Raw genomic sequence first — 22,905 nt, 5'->3', positions numbered from 1 at the left:
CAGGGGGAATCTGGTGTTTCTAGGATTTTTTTTTTTTTCAGCCACTTCTCTGAAAGCTGGCGGAAGGTAAAATAAGGTTGTCACGGCGACACGGTAGCATGTCGCTTAAAAAACTGTACAGTAGTATAACCACTTCCTCTCAGACCGGAGTACAGTGCCAAACCTGCACCAGATTTTACCTGCTTATCAAGCCGCTGCTGCACACGTGAGAGCAGCTCTAATCAACAGGTCTTCATCGTGTTCCCCCCCTCCACCCCCCGTTTTTGTTAAATCGATAATACAAGTTAGTGATCACACGCTGCCAGCCCTGCTGAGTAAGTAAACAAGAAAGACAATGGTCGACAACAATCATAGCCGACTCACCAGTATCTCCAGGTGTTTTCATTCTGCTTCAGCTGAACTGGAAAGCTAAACTGGAGAAACTCCACAAAAGTTGCTTGTGGAAGAAAAAGTCAGTCTCTCTGGCCTCTTCTTCCCGCTCCGGTTTCCAGTCTGGAAAACTTGGTAAAGACACGCTGAAAACTTTTTTTTCTTCTTCTTCTTCTTCTTCTTTCGGGAGCTACCGCTTCAGCGGCTCTGTCCTCGTTACAGCCGCTCCGCTCTTACTCCGTCGGGTTCTCCGGATCAATAAAAACCGAAAAGTCCTCCTCCCCTTAAAAAAAAGAAGAAAAAAAATATGTACGTTTGTGGGTCCTCGCTGCTGGTCCTGGAGCAACTGGGAGCGTTTCAATCTGCTCAACTCGCTTCGGGGAAACAACCAACCGTCCCGATTCGAGAGGCAACCGAAAAGCCTTTCAGTCCGTCTCCTCCTCTTCAAGTAGTTTGGCTAACTGTCCGGTAGCTGCTTTACTCCGTCCCGGCCGCATCTTTCTCACAGTCCGGCTTCAAAGCTCTACTACTTGTGTGTCAGAAACGAAGGTTAGAAAGCAAACCTGTGTTTCTTCGCAGACTTTTTAGTGCTCCACTCACTCTCACACCACTCCACTCCGCGCTGCTCTCCTCCCCCACGCGCCTCGCTCGGTTCCTCGGGGGTGTCGTGTTTCGCTCGCTCTCTCCTGACTGGGGCCCGCCCACACTGACGAGGAGACAGGAGGGAGGGGGCTAAAAGTCGCGAGTCACGCCCACTCACCACGAGCCGGGGGCCCGCACTGGCGTCACTGCCGCACGCCGCGTTGCCAAGGAGACTGTCGCAGCGCGCTGCCGTGCTGACATCATATCCGAATGCTGCGAATGGAGGAGAGGCGCAAGAGCGGCCTGGCTCGCTGTGTTCTTTTGCGTCAGTCTGAGATAATTAGACCTTTTCATATCAGCATAATTACACTTGTTAAATTACATGACAGCGTCAGGTGGTGATTAATACTGAAATCAGAGCGCTTATACGCGCCATTGCTGCCAACTTTTGAAGTTCTGTGTCAGAAATTCACTTCCTTTCACATTAAAATGTATGTTTTGTCCTTTTTATTTGTTTGCATGTGTAGATTAGGCATTAAAGCTTCATTCATCTGTGTTTGCCTCCAAGAAAACACAAGTTTCACATGTTCAAACAACATTAAAAACCTGTTGGAAGTCAATCCATTGCAGGGCCAGCCAAAGCCCAAATGAGGCCCAAAGCAGAGTTTCATTTGGGGCCCACTTTCAGTAAGCCTTCCAGTCACCAGATGGGTAGTAACCAGTTACATACACTGAGCTATATTTACCTAATTAATATTATGTAGGAAAAATAAATAGTAGTTCTACTACTCCATACTTTTTACTTGAGTTATGTTATGTCACTACTCTTCCTTGAGTAAAATTTCTGGATACTCTGTGAATAACTTCACTAAATGAAGAACAAAGATGTTTTAACCTGAAATGTTCCAGACGTAGATAGAAACCTACAGTTTATGCTAAACTTTTTGTTGTGCTATTTGGAGATCAAGAAGATACAGTAAACATCTTACAGTCTCACTAGAAGTACTTTGCCCTGTTCTAACATATATACACACTACGTACAATAGTATACATTTTATACTGGGAAAAAAAAATAGATTCGTGAAAAGAAAAGAAGTGAAAAGAAAAGAAAATACTGTATTTGTCCCCAAGTGGACAAATTCAGTGTCCAACATAAGTTGTACTGGAACATAGAGATATGTTGCATTTAAGAATAAATATAAAAATCAAATATGCATAGATTTTAACCTACTGATAATGATTTATATTAATTCTATTTTTATACTTAAAGACATAAAAGGGAAAAAAAATACATATACTCAATGGTTTTTGATGGAGGATGTGTTTCTGAATCCATTAGAAAATAAATAAATTACAAGACTGTCCCCATTTATGCATCAAATCTTATGTCCTTAGCATTTATTTATGGTTTAACTAACCCAAAAAATTATGCTGTTGGTTGATGTGTACAGGCTGAAAATGATGGAAGTTATTACTTTTAAACAGTTTTAAAAAAAAATCTGATTTTTGAATTTGAAAATTCAATTCAGTCTATGAAGAACACAAGGACAAATATTAAACTGACTCTATGACTAAAAGTGTTTTGCTTCACACCATTCACTTCATTAGATGGATAAAATTATTATTATTATTATTTTTTTTTACAATAATATCTCTGTCACTACAGCAGCTTCCTAAAATGTCTGATAAATACCAAGAAGTGAACATTTGACATATCCTATATGCTGCTCAGGACACACTATACCTTCCAGCTGGATGGTAAAAGACCAGAAAACATTAATCCATTCATAAAAAATGACTAGCCATTCATTGGCTTCTGTATGTTTTTATGCATTTTATTTTAATGTTACCATCCAGACACAGCTTCAGATATGTAGAAAGACTGGATATTTTACCAGTCCCTCTCCACGTGTCCATTGTGGCAGCAAAATATTAAAATATGCATTTCTCATGCTTCTCAGTAAATACCTTGGATTAGCTCATTTGCACTTTGGGAGTCATGTCCGGTGAGCAGTCGTCTCAGCCTTTTGGAAAACAGGTGAATATCCTCAGGAAACAAGAGAAAATGACTTGTTGCCTTTTAATAAAGCGCTTTGGATGATTTTCAAGGTTTAGCAGCTGCATGTTTTCAACTTCAACACTTGCCTGCATGTTCTTTCAGAGTCTAAGCTCTTTTGTAACAAAAAACAAAACAAAACAAAAAAAAACATCTATGTTTAAGAATATCCACTATGATTCATCAGTGACTATCTGGATAGAAAACTAGTTTGCCATTTAGATTTATAGCTTTATTAGTGTTTTATTATTTCCTATAATCACTGCTTAATAAGGACAATAATATATTTTTATAGTGCCATTTTCATCACATGATCTGAAAGGGCTACAAATACTAAAAACAGTGCAAACAGTTTATTTAAAAAAAACACCTGAGAAGGTGAACAAATCGTTTTGCCAAAAAGACAAAAGTCTTAAGTCCTTTTTTTTTAGAACAGTCAGTAAATTGTAGTGCCCTCATTTTCCAGTTTATCTATTTAACTATGGGATGGTCAGAAAGGATAAAATAATAATAATTTTACTTATTTTTTCCCCATTAATTTACCAGCAAAGCATGTTGAAATTGATATGCTACCTTGCTGTTACAGTCCACTAATTTTATGTTATTTGGTTTTGCACATATAAAAGCATAACATTTGAAAATAAAACAATACCAGGCTTTTTTTATATTACATTTTATAAACTGCTTTATACTACATTTCACTTATACATTTATTGGCCCCTAAAACTTATACAGTATACTCATTATTTGTTTATAATTGACATGTTTTAAGTTCTTCATTTTATTTTAATATGTTAAAATAAAATGATGCAGAAGAAGCAGCTCTTGAGGAATGAAATGCTTCACTTTGCCTGCTGTAAACACAGCCATGACAATGTGATACATACTGAAATCAACAAAACCAACCTTACTGAAAAGGAAAAAAAAAAAAAAAAAAAGATGTGTAAATGAATTTGAGTCATCATTTGTAGAAACTCTGTGTTTTCCTAAAACATGCAGTCAGCACGAGCTCTATTCTGCATTTCTCCCACAAACATCACAAGCGGCTGTGCTGTGACCCGTGGCGTTCATTTGCATACACTGTAGGTGTGGGCATATTAAACATCCTCACATCACAGATATATGTAATTCGTAAACGCTCTCTTTCTCCAAGGTTCAGCATGACCTGTTCGACTGAGACCACCGGTGTTGAGCCCCGACTTGCTTCCCGTCACCTAGAACACGCTGACCTTCTGCTTCCTCTTGAGCCGATAGCGAAGGGGTGAGGCGTCAAACATGGGAGGTGAAGTGAATCTCCTTTTGTGCCTTCTTGAACACTGGCACCTGGCTGAACAGGATGGAGGCCTGATATGTGTTTATGTGCTTTTTTTTTTTCTTCCCAAATGCACTGTTACATCAGCGATACACACCACTGCCCTGCCCTGTCAACAGGATAAGACAGTGGTAGTAAAACAAAGTAAACAGAGTCCCCTGGCAGCAGCGTCCCGCTGGGGTGATTTACAAACAGGATTTCTCCTCCCTTCGCTGCCCATTCTTTGACAGCCGCAGGAAACGGACTCTGCTCTGCCAGATAAGACACTAAACCAAAAGAAAAAAAAAAAAAAAAACATTCAATTGGACACTGACGCTTTTGGTTTTGGAGTTGCTATCTCCTGCAGGGGCAGGACAACCACAGAAACAAACCTGGATGATAAGTTCCCACTCTGCAGCTGACAATGGGACAATAAGGGCGCACTTTTCTCCTTCCGTCACTGGACGCTCTGTCACTTCCTCCGGCATGCATCTAAAACACTACATCTCCATCCAGTGCTTTTTAAAACTTTGAGTACCTCTTGAAACTTTTCACATTTGCTCATGTTACAACCATAAACTTCCATGTAAGTTCTACGACAGACCAACTGAGAGTAGTGCATAATTATGAAGTCGAAGGAATATGAAACATAGTTCTCAATAATTTCTACAAATAAAAATGTCATGTGTGAAATTATATGGATGATCAGTGGCTTCAGAGGTTTGCTGGAGAATGTTAGAGGCCAATGATATTTTTAGAGGCTCTGCAAAGATCTGGTGGGAGAATCATGTCCCCCACTTAGTCAGGCTTTATGGGAAAGTGGCAAAAAGAAAATCCTTGTGAAAGCAAGTGACAGGAAGTCTCATTTCCCTTTTACCACAATCCTTAGGAATCTGATAGGAGATTGGGTGACATGGTAGGAAACAGAAGTTGCACAACATCCTGAAAGCTAGCTCCACCTTCAAACACGGTGGTGGCAGAATCATGGTGAGCAGGTGTGGAAGGATGAAGCTAAATACAATACAGCATTGAATGTTGTCCGGCAATATTGGATGGACGAATCCAGTGATTTTTATTAAAAAGCAGACTTTAGCATACTCATTCAATACATTGGCTAAATACAGCCAGTGTTTTAAAACAAACACTGGCTCACATCCTGTTTTAGCTGTTAAAAATGGACAAAGGTTTTGTAAACAAAAAAACAAACAAACAAAAAAAACCCCGCAAAAATTAATAAATTGTATGCCTTTCTTTCTGTACATGTTTGCAGTATTCTTTCCAATATCCTTTAATCTCTTAGATCTGCAATGACTTACAGATACATTATCTTATTGGCTTAATTAAGATATTACATCAGTTCTGGACTTCTAATTTAAAAATATAAATTTTTGTGGCCAACAACTAAACTTTTACCCTGACACTGGCTTGTATTAGAAAATTTATTTCAGATTGAGTTCAGAACCAAATTATTCTAAACTTCTCACAATTTCTTAGCGAAATTTCTCAAATCCATCTTCTTTCACTTCACAATTATGAACTAATATCACATAAAACTACATTAAAGTTTGTGATTATGACCAGAAAAACCACTAAAATCCTTTTGGCTTTGAATACCTTTGTAAGCTGTAGCACTGCATATGAAAGTAAAAGAGAAGAAATGAGCTAGAGGACAAGTTTTCCAACAACATGGTCACATAAGAGATAATTAGCACTGCGTGGACAGATGGCGGCCTCTGTTCTATAATTCTGGGTCTTTATACCTACGTGTGCGTGTGTGTGCGCATGCTGCGGACTTGTGTGAGCGTGCACTATTGTAACTCAAGTGCAGCAGATGACATTTACAGACAAATCTACAGCACAGTACATTCTGAACACTAATAAACACGGCGGTGCGCTCAACCCGCTCCCTTTCTCCCACTTGTGTTCTCCTCCTCCTCCTCCTCAGCTTCCTCCTCCTTGTGCACTCTGATTGTTTTTCTCCCCATTCTGTCTTTGCTGTGCTTTGTCATCCTCCACCGCCCGTCATACACGGCGTCCACTCTCCCTTCCTTCACTCTCACACCTCTTCCTCCTCCTGCCTCTGCCTCTGCCACCTCTCTGCGCCTCCACCTCCTTTCCTCCTACCTCCTCTCCTCCTCAGGTAATGGTTTCACCTACATGCCTGATGGATGGAGGAAATGAGATTCATTTTGTGTAATTTTGCTCAGTAAAAAGATTTTTTATTTTTTTTATTTCAGTAATTGTGCTAATTTGTGAACGTAACCTCAATCGGACATTAATGAGACCTTGACATCGTCCACGTAATTACGAGGCACAGACAGAAACGATTCGCTCGTCCTCCAATTAATGCTCATATGTTGGCTTTATTTAGCAGCAGCTTTAGCTGCAGATGCTGATCCTCTGCAGTGTATCCATCCTGATAAGTTCACAATTTGGATCCTAATTAGACAAAAGATTCTTCTAATTAACATGACTTTTAAGAAAGTATAGCTGACGTTTTTAAGTTTTAAAAGAAAAACAAAGGTATAGACAAACTTCTGTGACATTTTCTTATTATTTCTGTTGTGATTTGTGTGCTTATTGTCATAAATAAAGCAGCCTTTGATTCTAACTTTATTCTAAGCTGTTTGATTATACGGTTCCACAAAGGTACTTATGCCTCTTGAACCTTTTTGCTTTTTCCTCTGTTGAAACCACAAATGTGTTATTTTGGGATTTTACATGACAGACAAACACACATTAGCTCATAATTGTGCTGTGCAAGGACATTTACATAGATTTGAGTAAATACAAATCAGAAAAGTGTGGTGGGAATTTCTGTTCTCCTCCACTGAGCCAACACTTTGTAATTCACTTTTTGTTGCAATTAACCTCCAGATCTTTTAGAGGGAGATTAATTGTGAACAATCAAAAACGCTTTCAGCTCAGGTTATGTGCTGATTATGCCTGAAGAAGAATAAAACGTGAGATGTTACCCTACATGTTTGTCTTTATCCCGAAGACTGATAAAAATCCACTGAAAAGACTCAAGTTATTTTTTGTTTGTTTTGAGAAATCCACAAATAGTCATAAAAAGTGATTATAAAACCAATGATGGTAAATTAATTATTAGACATTGTGAGGTCTTCTGGAGGTGGCAGCATGGGCTGGAGCCCCAGGTGGGAGAGAAAGGACTGACATCCCTCCTGGTGGTGGGCAAGGCAGAGTAGCCCTGGATTATCATTTGATCCATGTCTGAACTTTGACTGGGCCATTCTAACATATGAACAAGCTCTATTATGTTCTAGGTGTATGTTTAGAGTAATTTTTTTTTCTGTTGGAAAGCAGTTTTCAAAGGGTCACCTTTGAGAAATGTAAGTGTATTTATCTCCATTCAACTTCCTATTAAATCTGACCAGCCTCCCTGCCACTTCTAACCACAACATGATGCTGCTGTGGCTTCTTCACTGTTGTCCAGCCTGAACCCAAGTCTGAAATTGTTTCCATAATATATTTTTAGCATTCATTTTTTACAGATGTTTCGACTGGTTGCTATTGCCGTTTCCTCTGGCTCAACAGCAATCCCGTTTTGGGTTAGAGACAGTTTTTACATGCTAGGGCCAGAGGTGGTGAAACACAAAGAACTGGTGCTTTGTAAACTCTAGCACCAGTTAAGCACCGCAACTGGTTTGGTGGAGACGACCCCTAACAGGTTTTCTCCTCAGTACTCCCTCATCCGTCTTCCTATGCATTTAGACCAGCTTCCCTGCTGAGGAAAAGCACCTCAAACCAGGATGCTGCCCATGGGTTTTTAATGTGGGCAGCCTGAACCCAAGTCACAGTTGCATTTCTGCCATACATCCCATTTTACTTACACCAAACAGATAAGAGAGATTTTTGGCGTTTTCCTCCCACTCTTCCCTAAAGGACAGCGTTGTGTAGTGTACAGCTAATTGTGTTCGTGTCAACAGATTCTTCCACCTGAGTTGCAGTTTCTCCAAAGTTATTACGAGCATCTTTTCTGCTTCTCTGATGAATTAACATGGGGTACTGAATCATAATGCCTGAAAATGTTATTTCAGCTAAATAATTTTGTGATGTGTCTCGAACTTTTGAAGCTTCCAAACTGATGAAGAAGTTGTGTTTAGTTGCTGGTATGACAATAAAAACACTATTAAACAACTGCAATCAGTTTATTGTTTGCGTGTTTTGTATCTCTGCTAAGATTTGAAGCATGAATACTCGTCATGACCTATTTTCGTGTTACTTTGATTTCTTAGTGAACTTGGTGATTTCTGATGCCCAGTGGGGGCGATCCAACCTCCACTTTGGAAACCTCTGTTTTATGCAACAATATCGAATGCTTATCTCATACCCATTTGTAGGCCACCAAAAAACCCACTTCAGAAGTAAAGCATTAGTCAGAAAACTAAAGATGCGTGAAAAGTTGCTCTTTGCACCAAAGAGGAAGATGTTTCCCCACATCCGCAGTGGCAATTTCTGGTACCATTTATTTAAATGAAATTCAAATTTCCAGCCGTTAGAGCTGAAGCGGCATGGGAAGTGGGGAAGTGAACATGCTAATGGCTCTGACAGACAGTGCATCACAGAGGAGCCTTGTATTATTGGCTCCACATCATCTGTAACTCCCTCCATGTCCCATCCCGCCCTTTTTTTCATTACCCCCCCACCACACACTCAGCTTTATGCGACTCTGTCCGTTCCTAATCAGAATGACAGACAGACGCTCTGCAGAGAAAGACGAAGAGAATGAAAGGGAGAGCTCAGATTTTGTCGCTGCAGTGTTTGTGTGCGTCTGAATACACTCCAGACACATTTTCCTATAGATTCAAACCTTCATTCATATACCCCCACACGCTCCCCTTCATCTTCTGAGAAGACTGAATTGATGCATCCTCTAAACCAAGAGCAGGCATCGCGACAGAAATCTTTGCCAACCACTTGAAGCTGACATATATTTTAGGGTTTAATTACCAAGGATCTTAAAACCTCAACATGCTGTTTCTTTTCAGTGGACATCCGTGGCGCAACTACATACCAGGCCTTACAGTCAGCACTGACACATTCACTGGTTTCCTCCACAACGCAGATGGCTTGAGTCTGGGTAATTACCGTGGACAATGGGTGTGGTAACCCACTAACCAGAGCCACCGCAGGCACGGCAGGCGCACTCAACGTTCACACACTTGCATACATGTTGGATGCAAAACCTGATTTCTGCAACCAGCGGAGACCAGGCGGGGATTATAATTCCTGGACGGGGCGTTGAACAGCCGACAGAGGTGTAATACAGTATGTACACATTGAGTGAGGTGATTCACTCCACTGGGGAAGAGAGTAAATGCAGTGACAAACAATTCATGCACGGATACACACTCACTTCCCCCTTTTATCCTCCTTCATTCACCCATGTCACATCTTTCTCAAACTTTGTTTCCTGGCAATTAACTGAAACAGTCAACTTCGGATAGGTTTATGCAAAACACCCAACAAAACAAGCCATCATTCCTGTTTCACACACGCAGAACTTGGAGCAAACTGAAAATGTGCTGGCGGACTAAAAGCCACCGACAGTTAGAGCAGGCCAGATAAAAGAGACAGAGAAAAAGGCATCAGCAGGACAAGTGCAGCGAGGGTGGCGGTTAATACCCCGCCTACTCACCCTGCAACCTCATCACTTTGAAACGACGAGCAGCAAGAAAAGACAGAGAGGGAGAGACAGGAAAAGAGCGAAGCTGTGGAGAATAAGGAGTGGGAGAGGGAGACGGAACAAGGGAGTCAATGGGTTCTTTGTCTTCGCAGAACTTGTTTATTTTCAAGCTTGCAAGTCCAACAGTCAGGAGGCATGGCCACACATCACTCACTGTTTCTCTCTCTGTCTTTTCTCTCAGTCTGTTACCCCCCACAGGATAATCAGCGCAAAAAAAAAAAAAAAATCCTGCAAGTTCCCAAAACGATAGGCGAATACTTATATATATATGTTTTACGTCTTTAGAAATTACTCACTATTCTCGTTTTTTTTTGACGAGTCGCAGTCTTTCAGCCTTCACAAATCTGGTCCTTGAACCTTGGCATTTCTAATCATGGTGGGCAGTTTGTCCTTAAAATGCTAAGCGATAAAGGAAGGACAAAAGACGAAAGGATTAAAAACATTTCAAGCTGCCAAACTGCTAAAGGATTTGTACTCCTTGAACTTAACTGTATTAAAACTACAAACGTTAATGTACTATGCAGAGGTCTTATGCCATAAACGGACACAGAGCAGCACATATCTGTAAAATGGAATAAAAGTAAATCATGGTTTTCAAAATCGTGGCATTTCTGAGTCAGTAATATTGAACTCTTCTTTGCTGCAGCTCTTTTTGGGGCGTGTCTCCACCAGCTTTTGCACACCCAGAGACTAAAGGTGTTAAGTATTTTTCTTTGATACAAAGCTCAAGCTCAGTCAGATTGAATTTTAATCATCTGCTAACATTCACTTCAAATATTGCGGTAGATTGTCCGTTGGATTTCAGCCTGGACTTTGGATCTAAAGCAAGGGTGCCACTTCATTTTTACTTCTGGCCACATCAAGGTTATGAATGTACTAGAGGGACAGTTGTGGAAAATTTGTAGATAAAACTACCTTTTAAAATTTCTGTCATTAAACAGGTGTCTCTGTATGGTAATTCAGCCTTTTGGTTCAGGTGTGTTGGAGAAGAGAAGCATCAAAAAGCTACAGGAGAGGAGATGCGGAGTGTGCTGTGGGGGTGTTTTTTCCCCCCATTTGTTAGAGTGAAATATAAAACTGTGAAAACTAAATACAAACTAATCTTTGAATGAACAAAGTTTTCCACTAAATACAGTGAAGTTCTCGGTTGTACTGTCCTACAATGTCGAAAAATTCAAGGAGCCTGAATACTTTTGCAAGGCATTTAACAAATATTTGCAGTTGGTTAAAATCTTTTTTTACTAATTTGGTCTTTTCAAGGACATAAAAAAAAGACTCTTTTGTATAAAAAAACTGCTGCAGCAATCCTGCGTTCATCGCCTTTCCTACTGAAGGATTTTAAAAACACGTCTGAAGCGAGGCCTCCAGGCAGTTTTCAACCGTGCACATGTTCCCTCCCTCTCTCCCCCAGCTGGTATTTGCACATGAGTAATGGGATTACCACAGCAAGTAGTGGGTTAGTGCAGCGGGAGAGTAAAGGGAGAGCGTGATGTAAGAGGACAAGGAAGAAGAGGGGGATCAACAGGAGGGCTGACACTGGAGCAAAAAGTCCAACCAGAAGAAGACAGATGATTGGGATATTCACACACGTCCATGAATGCGTGCGGAGCTCCAGATTTACGCAGACTGATTTCTCAGATTCACTTAAAGAAACCACTTAAAGAAACCAATCGTGACTTACTATTTTCATCCAAGAGGCCCAAGACAGAGAAACCGCACTCTCTCTTTCTGCTGGATTACCATGGCAATGAGGGAGCTATTCAAGAACAAAAAGCTCCCTTTTTCTGCAGTGGGAAAAGTATGGAAAAAAAAACAAAAAAACAAGTAGCCGGTGCCCATATGAAAGCCGGGGTGGTGGGAGACGGAAAGAGAGGGTAATGCGGGAGCGGGTGGCAGCCACAGAGAAAACGTGTTATATTAAGCCAACGTCTGGCTTCGTGTCAAGTCGGTGGTATATATACAGTACAATGAGGTGGAGGAGAAAGATGGGGAGAGAGAGCTCGGGAAAGGAGGGATCAGTTAATTTAGCTCCTAGGACGTGACATTGATGGACGCGGGTTGTACGGAGGAGAGGAATATATGAGGGAAGAGACGAGAGGCACAGGAGCAAGGAAGGAGAGGTGTTGAGGAAGGTGCAGGTGTCAGGCTGGAGAGGAGACGGAGGTATGCCTGGCCGGGTGACAGCAGCTATATTGAGCTCAGCGTGTGTGTTGACACTGTCTCCTGTATCTCGCCGAGGAACAAACTCTTCCTATTGGCACAGCGCTGAGCTTCCTCTTCCCCTCGGAGAGCAAAGTGCAATCTCTCTGTCTCCACACGTCGCCTCTGTTCCTCTGCCTTATCTTCTCCTCGCACCACATCTGTCTCGCTATCATCTGTTCCCACTCAGTACAATCACCTGGAACGACTCAGCTGCATGCGTGCACGCTGCGCCTTCTTCCTCTTTCTGGGCCAGTTGAAGTCGGTTGGGTTTCATTTGCATGAATAAGAGGCTAATTATCAAAGCAACAAATAAACAACGAGTTGAGCAAAGGCCTCCGCCAGCAAAGATGCTTCTTTCACAGGCGACATGAGAAGAAAAAATAAAACACTGAGACGTGTCGGCTTTCAAATAAAAAAAAATACCCTCATTGATCCCCAAGGTAAATTCAATGTTGTTGTAACTCATATTATTCAAGGTTCTTCAAATAAATTATGGTTAGTTTTTTTAACAGTAATAGTCAAGTTAAGTTCATTTGCATAGCGCATTTCGGCAACAAGTGTTTCACATGATAGAAACACAATGAACAAGCAAAAAAGAAATAAAATAAAAACACGGTGACAAAATAAAGAAAAGTAATGAAAAGATGCATTCCTAGCCCATTGTCATTAAAAAAGACAAGTAGGGTTTTTGTCTCGATTTAAAGGAACTCAGTGTTTCAGCAATTTGGAAGTTTGGAATCTGGAAGTTTGTTCCAGATTTATGATGCGTAGAAGCTGAATGCTGCTTCTCCATGTTTAGTTCTGGTTCTGGGGATGCAGAGCAGACCAGAACCAGAAGACCTGGGTCGTATGGAAGGCTGGTACGACAACAGGTTTTTAATGTATTTTAGTGTTAAACTATTCAGTGATTTATAAACTAACAAAAGTATCTTAAAGTCTATTTTCTGAGCTACAGAGAGTCAATGTAAGAACATTTGAACTGGTGTGATGTCCTCTGGTTTCCTGATTTTAGTGAGAGTGTGAACAGTAGCATTATGCATCAGCTGCAGCCGGAGGATGGATTTTTTTAGATGCTGTTGCAGTAATTAGTGCGACAAAAGATAAACACACAAATAAGTTTCTCTAGGTCTTGCTGCAGCATTAGTCCTTTAATCCTGGAAATGTCCTTCAGGTGACAGAAGCCCGACTTTGAAATTGTCTTTATGCGTCTTTGAAGGTTCAGGTCTGAGTTCATCACTACCCCCAGATTTTGAGCCTGATCATTAGTTTCTATAGCTGTAATAACTGAAGCTGACTCTAGGTCGTTCCTCTTTAGGTCCAAAGACAATAACTTCAGTTATGTTTCTTTTTATCTGCATAATAACAGTAATTAATGCTATTACTTTAATCTGAGTTGGAAGGAGGCATTAAACATTAATATAAAATATTAATAATTAATAATATAGAGATACTAAATAAGAGAAAGCCAGGATGGAACCTTGTGGTACCCCACATGCGACTTCAGTCCGTTCTTAGATTTGAACCGGCTAAGTACTGCAGCAGAGAGTCCAGTTGCCTCAGTAATGTCATGGCCAACATTGCTGCAGTTCTTCCGTCTGTGTTTAAGTGAATGTCATTGACAACTGTGACAAACTCAGTCTTTGTTCTTTGGTGAGCATTGAAACTGAAATGAAAGCCTTCAAAGCTCAAAGCTGTTGGTCAGAAACTATTTAACTGCTTTTAATAATTTTGCTTGTGAATGAATAGTTGGAGGTTGAGAAAGTTGTCCAGATTATTCTGAAACCTTGGGGAAAAACACCTGATGGGAGGAACGAGTTTACTCTTTGAATCAGATCAGATGCAGCGACAGACAAAACTTCCTTTAGAAAATCTGAGGGTAGGATATCAGCACAGGATCCTTTTGGTCTGACTCACAACATTTTGATTGAAACATTACTTTTACATTATTACCAAGGGGATATTTTTTTGTTTGCCGAACCAATTATTTCAGCAGTGACCTTTAAATCATTCAAGAATGAAAGAAGCCTGCTAAAGGAAAGAGAGTTGGTTTTGTTCCAGCACAAAAATCCCAGTTAACCAATGACAAATTAGTTTTTACCACCTGTTTGCAGAAAATACACATTTCCAGTTTAATTTGTGGCCTCTGCAAAAAGCCAACAACAACTTAGTTTACCACTCAAGCCTCAACAAGACTGTCCCACAAAGCTGCTGGCTAAATCTGTGACATGCAGTGGATGGATCTATTAAAATCGAATTAAAATCTAATGCAAAATACATGAAGACTTTTGCTAGACTCTTTGGTAGCGATTAATATTAAAGCTTGTTAATGTTACCTTTGTTCATGCAAACTTTTAAATAATTTCATCTACTGGATCTTTTTTGTTTTTTCTTTTTAGCTTTCAAGGTGTTGAAAGGGAAAGGTGCGCAATAACTTGCAACACTGTAGTTGTACTGTCGGATATAGGGAATGAAAATTGACAAAAAAAAGCTGTCAAAATCTCTGACGCAACGATTTGATAGACACAGTTTCGAAAGGTGAGAAAGAGTTTTTGGTGAAGCAAGAATTCGGAGACATAAAGACAGAAATATGTTCAAAAACCAAGGTGAACATGAACACATCGTGATTCACTTACAAAGAACAAATGCACTTAAATTTAAAGTCAGATTTTTCTATTTTGTTAGATTAAGCTTCTGGAACACAAGATTAATTTATTTCAAACTACTTTTGGAACATCTTTGGCAATAAATGTGAAAAAAAACTTCTTCACCTCATTAAACCCCAAATCACAAATATTCGTCTCGCCTGTCCTCTCAATCATCAACATGTGTCAAAACGACGAGATCATCAGAGCAGTCCAGAGCTGATGCTGGTGCATGCATGTGAATTATGCACGTACTGTATTTGAGGAGGAGGTCTGGGTCGGATCAAGTAACCGTTCCTGCTTTAATTTGTCATCCTCACAGCAGGGCAATTCAGGGTCACTCAGATTGGATCACCTGGAAGTAAGCGGCTGCAGGCCATCAAACTCCCCCTGCCCCCACTACTCCTCCACTGCCAGCCGTCCCATCACATCCAATAATACACACAGACACTCATCACATTCAGAGAATAGCTCTGAGCTTACGACAGATGCAGTCACAGAACACCCAGAGGTCCGTTTGCAACATGTTTTCACATGTCGGGCTGCTGGGTGAGAAGCAGCAGCAGATGAGACTATTAACGGTAAATCAGCACTTTGTTTCGACGTGACACTTGGTGATATTTTCAAGTTAAAAAGAGAGACGTCTGAGCCAATCCAAGAACTAATTCTCCACTCAGGAAAACAGCCTGAGCTCGTAAACACTCTCATTCAGAGGACAATCGTGTAAAATCCGTCTCCTTGGCTGCTACCCTCAGTCGCCCCTCTTCCAGCATCAGCTGGGCATGGAGACAGCAGGCCTGTAGGTGGTTCAGCTATGTGTCATGCATTACATGCCAGTGCAGGGGAGGAGGACTGACACAGAGCATGTGTTACACTTGCTCAGTTTGATGTGCTCTGCCCTCACGCAGGCACCGCTGTGGGTGGCATAGCTATGTGTCATAATCACCATCATCCTTTCTGCTTTGTCGGATTTCTCCACGAACGTGCGTGAGTGTGTGTGAGAGGGATTGTTTTTGTGATGGTACAACGTAGGTCCTTTTGTGGAGGCGCCTTGCAGTGGGCTCATTCACAGTGTGGGAGCTGCTGTTATACAGTGGCACTGATTCATTTTTTCTTTCTTTTCCGACCTGAGTGTGCCGTTGTGACGGATAATGTTTTACATCATGCCAGCCCTCAGCTGATTAGTTGCAGGCGGCCCCTCTGCTGGGATCTGTTCTGTGTGTGCAACGTCTGAGCGCCGCAGCTTATCCTCAGGGCTGAGAAGCAGCAACAGCAACTTATTTTTCATCAAAAAAAAAAACTGTTGGAGATGATTTTTGAAGAGTGTCAAATGAAGGATTTATCCATCAATCTTCTTAAAAACACCTCTATTCTTGTTTTCTTCAGTAGCTCTTAGCAAAAAGGTGAAAATAGTTTGATGAAGATAAACAAAATATCCACCCTTCAGCTAAATTCACTTTTATAGGTGAAGAGTGACCTTAAACAAACCAAAACTCAATCCAGATACAGTATTTACATTCAAAAAATATTCCCTTCTTTTGTTTTAGATCAACTAAGATCATCAACATTTTATATATTTGCTAAGAAGAGTTTTTTGGGGTTTTTTTATTCAGAAGTGTAAGCAATTTAGGAAAGCCAAGATGATGATTATTTGGTTTTGTAATCTTCCAATTTGAGTTAATTGGAGCCACAACTGAAGGTTTTTATTTTTTGGGGGAAAAGTAAAAATAAATCAGACAAAATGTCAGGAGCAGAGCTGCAGACCTCCATAGCTCTGACTGGTTAAACTTTAGTTATATTCCCAGATTTCTAAAGGTGTTCATGTTCGTCTGTCCAAACACTTACATGCAAGTAGCAGCATCGGGAATATTCAACCGTCATGACATTCCGGAAGGAGTCAGATTCTGTGTTGCAGAAACGAATGTGTTTGGATGTGAACTGTGTGCATCAAACCTGGAAAAAAAAAGCAAATTACCTTGTAAAGATGTTGGCTGAAGCTGATAAGAGACTTACATAATCCACAGTGAACCATTGTTAAATTTGGAAAGAAATGTAATGTAAGAAAGTGGCAGCCTCATAGTGTAGGGTTTGGCTTATTGTAGGACAGATTGGCGCACAGGCGGTTTCACGAGAAAAGAAAATTATGTGACAATATTGAAGATACGCCTCAAAACAACACAAGATATCAGGAAGAGAGTCATTTGGGCACAAGTGGGTCTTCCAAATGTCCTTGGCCTTGTCGCCAAATTAGCTACAACGTGGCCAAAGGAGAGGAATGTCAAACGTTTCAGAGCAGTCATCATGAAGTCAGGATCTCACATTGATTTGTGATAATGTCTCTGAATAAAGCAGTCTGTAAACTTGTCTCGGTTACAACAGTTCTGTCAGGAGAAATGTGCCAAAATACTAGCAAGCTATTGTGAGTAGTACACACAGCATGTTTATCCAAAGTCAAGGGCAACTCCACCAAATTTCAAATGTTTACATGCATCCAGAGCATTTTTATAATATAAAGAAATTGTAGAAATATGTATATTGCAGAAAAATCCTCTCTCATTTTGGCATTTAGGGATTCGTAATAATATTGGTGACCTAAAGCAGAAAAACCTTTTTTTTTTTTTTTATACTTCATTTTTAATATGATTTTTTCACTCTTACAACAAGGCAAACCACAACAGCAACAACAACAAAAGAAAAAACATGAAAAACCTTAATTTGTTTTAATGTCAGAGTGTCAACTATATATGTGTTGCAGTTGTCTTGCAGTTTTCTCATATTGTTAGATATTATTTGCCCCGTGTTATCGACTCGCCTTTCTATGCGGTAGTGAATGGGGCATATCAGTTATCTCGGAGACCCAGGTGTATCAAGTACTCATGCATAGCCGTATTCAATAACTCCAGTGGACCAGGAAATGTCCACGTTCTCCTTCAGAGCCGTTCTACCATAGGCTCAAATTGGAGTCCAAAAAATTGTGAACTCATGCAGTGCCTTGTAAATTATTCCTAGACTTTTTTTTCATGTTAGAATAGAATAGAAATACAGTTTATTGTCCCACAGTGGGGAAATTCTGGTGCAACAGTAGCAAAGTGACAGGCAAAGTATGCAGGTTCACACAAAGATAAAAAATATAAAACATATAAAAAACAGAATTAAGAATACTATACTGTGCAGAACGTAAAAAATACAGTGTAAATAATCAAAACAGCATACTACAATCTCAAGGAGTGTGCAGATAAGTAGGATAATTAAAAAAAGTACAAAATGTTCATGTGAATTTGAGCATTGAAAGAAAGAACAGACTATTTACAATAAGTCATAATAAAACTGTGCAACAGCAGAGATGTGCAAATAACAGCAGGAATGTTCTTTAAAATGAGAAAAACTGCAAACATCAGCAAGGATGTAAACAACAATTGAGTTTGTTGAGAACAATGATGATTATAAAGGTTGACAGCTCCTTTGTGCACTTAGGATGCAGCCACAGTCACAGTTACAAACATCTATGTATTTAAGTGGAAATTATACAAAATATTTTGGAATATGTTTGTAGCAGCTTTTTTTCAAACTCAGTCAAAATGTGCAAATATTCAATAAGTACAAATGATTTCAGAATCTGCACGTATAAATCAAGTTATGCCACTGAAAATTTTCAATCTGTGAGAGTGTTAAAAAGGTTTACAAATGCCTTGAGTCATAATTCCTGGAACTTCTTCGTAAATATGTGAACTGTGAATATAAATGCTTAAAAATTAAGTGTTACGATGGCGACTTGGTGACCCCAAGCTGCCACTCTGAGCTTTGGAGATGTCTTCTTTACCTCCACTACGACCCTGCTACATAGGCTTGCTTGTCATATTTCCAGCAGCCTTATTTTTTTAATTATTGCTCTGACTGTATTTATGGGCAAGTTTGGGCTTGTGCTATTTTTCTTGCTTTCTGACTGGATTGCCTGATCCAGTATCTCCATCCAGCTGAAGCATCAAGAGGAATTTAACACTGTTGCTTCCAACTTCAGCACCACAAAGTGTAGAAACCTTCAAAGAGGAAGTTAAAATCCACCGATCCACAGAAGATCACAAAAGCAGTTTGAATTTCTTTACTAAAACTTAAAGTCTGCAAGGATATTTTTTAACGCTTGTTGACAAGTTTTGTGTCAACGAACGGCTGCAGTGAATTTAACCTGCATTAAGCTAATGTCCTACTATCCAGTGAAAAACACACAAGAGAAAACTCCCCCAGGGCTGCGGTATCTGTTTGTTCAACATATGCTTGAGCTTGAGTTGACTAAAGGCAAACCACAATGAAACCATTGTACCATTGTTTTAGGAGAACACCCACTGAAAAGAGTGGGATGAAGTTTTTTTGTTCCAATGTGATAATTGCTCTAATTATTTCATTTCATTCATGAGGATGAACCAGTAAACCTTTTACTTTTCATGATCTGCATACACATTTACCCATTTGTTCTTTGGTTTGTGACAAAGAGCCGCAGCTCATCAGTCTCGGTAGCTGATTGAGCTGATTACTGCGAGCTGGCAACTCTTAGCATGCTTGCAGATTCAACCGTTTCTTTTTAGGGTTATGAACCGACTTATTACATAAGGAATGACGCTGTTGCTGCAACTTAAAGAAATGGGTAAGAAATACACTTTTTTGGTGCGTTTAGATAAGTCTTGAAAACTCATGCAAAACTCTATACTTTAAGTTTGTCTTGGATGTGTGAGGCAATATTGACCTTACGAGGTGTCATGATCTCCGTTTGTTGAATGGACCGAAATGGAGCAGGTGGAAACGTCAAATAGAGTTTAGTTAATTTAATGAAAAAAAAATAAATAAACAAACGTACAAAAAAATCACAGGGAGCCAGGGCAAAACACAAACCATAAATCCAAGGGAAAAGCCAACATGGAGTCGAGGAAAACACAGGGCAGAGCGAGGAAGTAATGGGATTAGACAGGAGGAACCAGCAAGGAGGAACTGAGAATGAGTTGAATACTGGGGAGGTTGATTACTGAGCAAGAAACTGATGGCTGATTAGAAATGGGTTGCAGGTGTGAGGGGAGATAAGAAAGAGAAGGAGAGACAGTAACACAGGGGATATGGGATACACAAGAGACTAGGAAATGAATCGAACACTAAGGAAAAACTAGAGCTAAGAAACACTTAAGCTAGGGTAAGAAGGAATAACTCGAAACAAGAAATAAACAACTGGAATACTAAGAAGGACTAAAGTAAAACAGAAACAAAACTGATCTAGCCAAAGAAAGAGACTAAGGAAAACAAGAGTAACCAAACCTAAAAAATAGCTCAAATCAACGCAGCACAGAACTTTGCAGAATAAACAAACTTTTGCAAATCATGTGTAAATATTTAACTTTAACCTTTGATGCTGTTTCACTTCAAATGAGGTGTAGATGTGTTTTGCAGGTAAAAAAAAAAAAAAAAAGATTTGCTTATAATCTACCTCTCACAAACCACTGTGACCCAGAAAGACAAATCTGACTAGAGCAGGCTTTGCACATATTTTGGTCTTTTCAGCTCTCTCTATCTTTAGCATCTGGTGCACAAACATCTGCAGTGCATCCAACAGGCTGATACTTGGCAATATTAATGTTGCACACACGGATATGGTACATTCCTTTTTTCTGACATACTGCACGACCCTAACAAATATGTTTTTGTCCTTAAAGGCTACAACTGAATACTACCATAAAATAACAGCAGCACTTCCACCGTATGCAAAAAATATGGCATAGCATGGCAATATACAAATTCATTTAAATCAACAGAGTGTAGCAAAGGATTTTGGTTGTTGCTTATATTAGGAGTCCAAACTAAATGGAGAAGCAGTAAAAGTGAAGCATCCAGGCAGAACTGGCTTAAGGTGAAAGCAAACTTTACACTGTGTTCAGTGCAATCTGTTGAATTTACACAACACAGATTTGTAAATGCACCATTAGTACATAGAAAAACCTTCATAACTTGGTAGTTACTTTACTCTTCATGTGCATTTTAACTAAACAGATCAGAGAAAATATTGTTAATACTCGCCCATCCTCCCCACATCTCCTAAGTTTAATATTTAAGGACTTTTCTGTGTCCTTGATAAGCAGGTTGTCTAAGTTTTCATATGGAAATAAAATAAAAACATCAGTTGAAATCAAAATTTAGTTGGTCATGAGTTCAGTGTCCAACATGGCCTCCAGGGATGGAAATGTTGTGATGTGTGCAAGGAGGAAACATCCAAAGAAAACATAGACAAAGACTAGGACTTCTGGAATAATGTTCTCTAGATATTTAAGTCTAAAGCAAGTCATGTTTGATTGCATAAATTTAACGCAGCATTCCAGGAAACGACTCACACCTGCTGTGAAGCATGGTGGTGAAAGTACTTTGATTTGCTGCAGCAGAACCTGATCAGCTGACAACCATAGAATCAAAAGTGTGCTTAGGGAAAATGTGAGACTATCTGTAAAGAAAAATGAAAGCTGAAGCAGAACTAGACCCCAAAACAAACAAGTAAACTCACCAAGAACTGGCTAAAGTCTAATCTTCTAAATGATTTTATTTGGAGACAGGCTTTTACGACATAGGGTGTCCTAACCTTTAATCAGAGGTTATCAAAATCATTAATAGTTGATTTTTCTGCTATTAATTTCGCAACTAAGTTTTCCTGATTGGGAATAATCCCAGATGATACAATTTTTTACCATGGCTAAAGAGTTTTATGCTCATAATATAATATAATATACCTGGTTGAGGAAGTATTAGATTACTCATGATGAGCCGTAAAGCGTCTTAACGAAACCAGGTTGCATCTAAAAGCTGCTACCATGCAGAGTCAGATTTCACTTCCTGGAAAAAAATCAAAAAATCTGGAGCCCGGCTGTTTATCTGGAAGCTTTAAAACTTGTTTCCTAAGTCATAACTCTGTGTAAGAAGCACGCCTGTCTAAATGCACCCCATTGATGACTAAACGCGGTGATACTGCTGCGTGTAAACGCTGACTTGACCTTTTAGCGATCCCACTTAAGGCCCATTTACTTTTCCGAGAGGTTTCCTTGATTTCCTCAGCAGAAGGAGCAATCAGATCTGTTTCAGCGCTCAGAGTGGTCTGAGAAGCTTTAAATCAGAGGAACTAAAAGAGTGTTGGATTTATGGCGTTATATTGTTTTTATTTTGGGGGGGGGGGGCAGCACGGACTTTGGGTGACGTGTGATTCGGGGCGGGAGGTGGGTGGCTTCCCTGTTGTGTCCACTGTTTGTGTAGAAACTCATAAGAGTGCCTTGATGAAGGAATGGAGTAGGCACTGAATGTATCGCTCCTGGAGCGCTCTGATGTTAATTTCCATGAAGTGTCGGCGTCCTGCCTTCATTCAGGCTCTCAGCAGTTTACTGACAGGCTGAATGCAGAGGGAATGACAGCACAGATAAGATTAGCAGAGTCATACAACACATTAAGGCGATGCTGATTACACCATTGTCACAGATTCATCCGGTAACGCCAAGCTGAAACAGTCGCTTGAAATGAAAAGACGACAGGGAGAAAAACAGATCAAACAGCAGCAGAATTAAATGACGGCTCCTCAGACGCGGAGCCTGATCAGGAAGCAGTGCTGGCTGCAGACGCTCGCTGCTTCTTCCTTTATGCTTTATAACACACACATCTTAAAGTGAGTGAGTAACAATGCAGCTGACAAGTTGAGGCCTTGTCTTTGATCTATTCAAAGAAATCTCTTAGAAGAATGGAGCAAAATTGACTCATTTAGTGTTTTCAAGACATTTTTGGGTAGAAAGGTAAGAGCAGGAGTTATTTTATTTTATTATTCCTTTCTTGCTCTGATGAAAGGACTTCTGTAGAAATGGAGCTCGCTCTTGGTTTCTCATAAAGTAAGCAAAATAATATTTAGTCATAGGATCGTAAACAATGACGCTGTCTTTGTTAATCCACGACTAAACTTCAATACATATATTAAATGGAAATTAAATAAAAATACATCCTCAGATGTTTTTCAGTGCATTTTTACATCTGATCTGCAAAAGACAATAAA

The 22,905-nt window shown here is 39.9% G+C and overlaps 1 protein-coding gene and 1 long non-coding RNA gene across 3 annotated transcripts in view; both read right to left on the bottom strand.

Annotated features, from left to right (window-relative positions):
- Nucleotides 1-1,165, bottom strand: part of erfl3 (Ets2 repressor factor like 3) — a 62,190-nt gene extending 61,025 nt beyond the window's left edge. Inside the window, exons 1-2 of one of the 2 annotated variants that reach the window (XM_016670522.1) lie at nt 970-1,165; nt 364-895 (exon numbers count right to left, since the gene is read on the bottom strand). In XM_016670522.1, coding sequence (XP_016526008.1) covers nt 364-385 — 22 coding nt within the window. In that variant the 5' untranslated portion in view covers nt 386-895; nt 970-1,165. Of the gene's footprint in view, nt 1-363 lie in introns of both variants that reach the window. The other variant, XM_007550229.2, reaches the window with a different exon arrangement.
- Nucleotides 1,166-3,664: 2,499 nt separating this feature from the next.
- On the bottom strand, nt 3,665-16,880 carry LOC107835982 (uncharacterized). Its single transcript, XR_001661824.1, has 2 exons — nt 16,828-16,880; nt 3,665-4,428 (listed from the first exon to the last, which is right to left on the bottom strand). It is a non-coding gene; the product is annotated as an uncharacterized LOC107835982 (long non-coding RNA).
- Nucleotides 16,881-22,905: the final 6,025 nt, after the last annotated feature.

The sequence above is a fragment of the Poecilia formosa genome, unplaced genomic scaffold (genome assembly GCF_000485575.1).
Source record: "Poecilia formosa unplaced genomic scaffold, Poecilia_formosa-5.1.2 Scaffold34, whole genome shotgun sequence".
Taxonomy (NCBI): domain Eukaryota; kingdom Metazoa; phylum Chordata; class Actinopteri; order Cyprinodontiformes; family Poeciliidae; genus Poecilia; species Poecilia formosa.
Note: the sequence above shows the minus strand (reverse complement) of the source record. Positions and strands in the feature narration are given on the sequence as shown.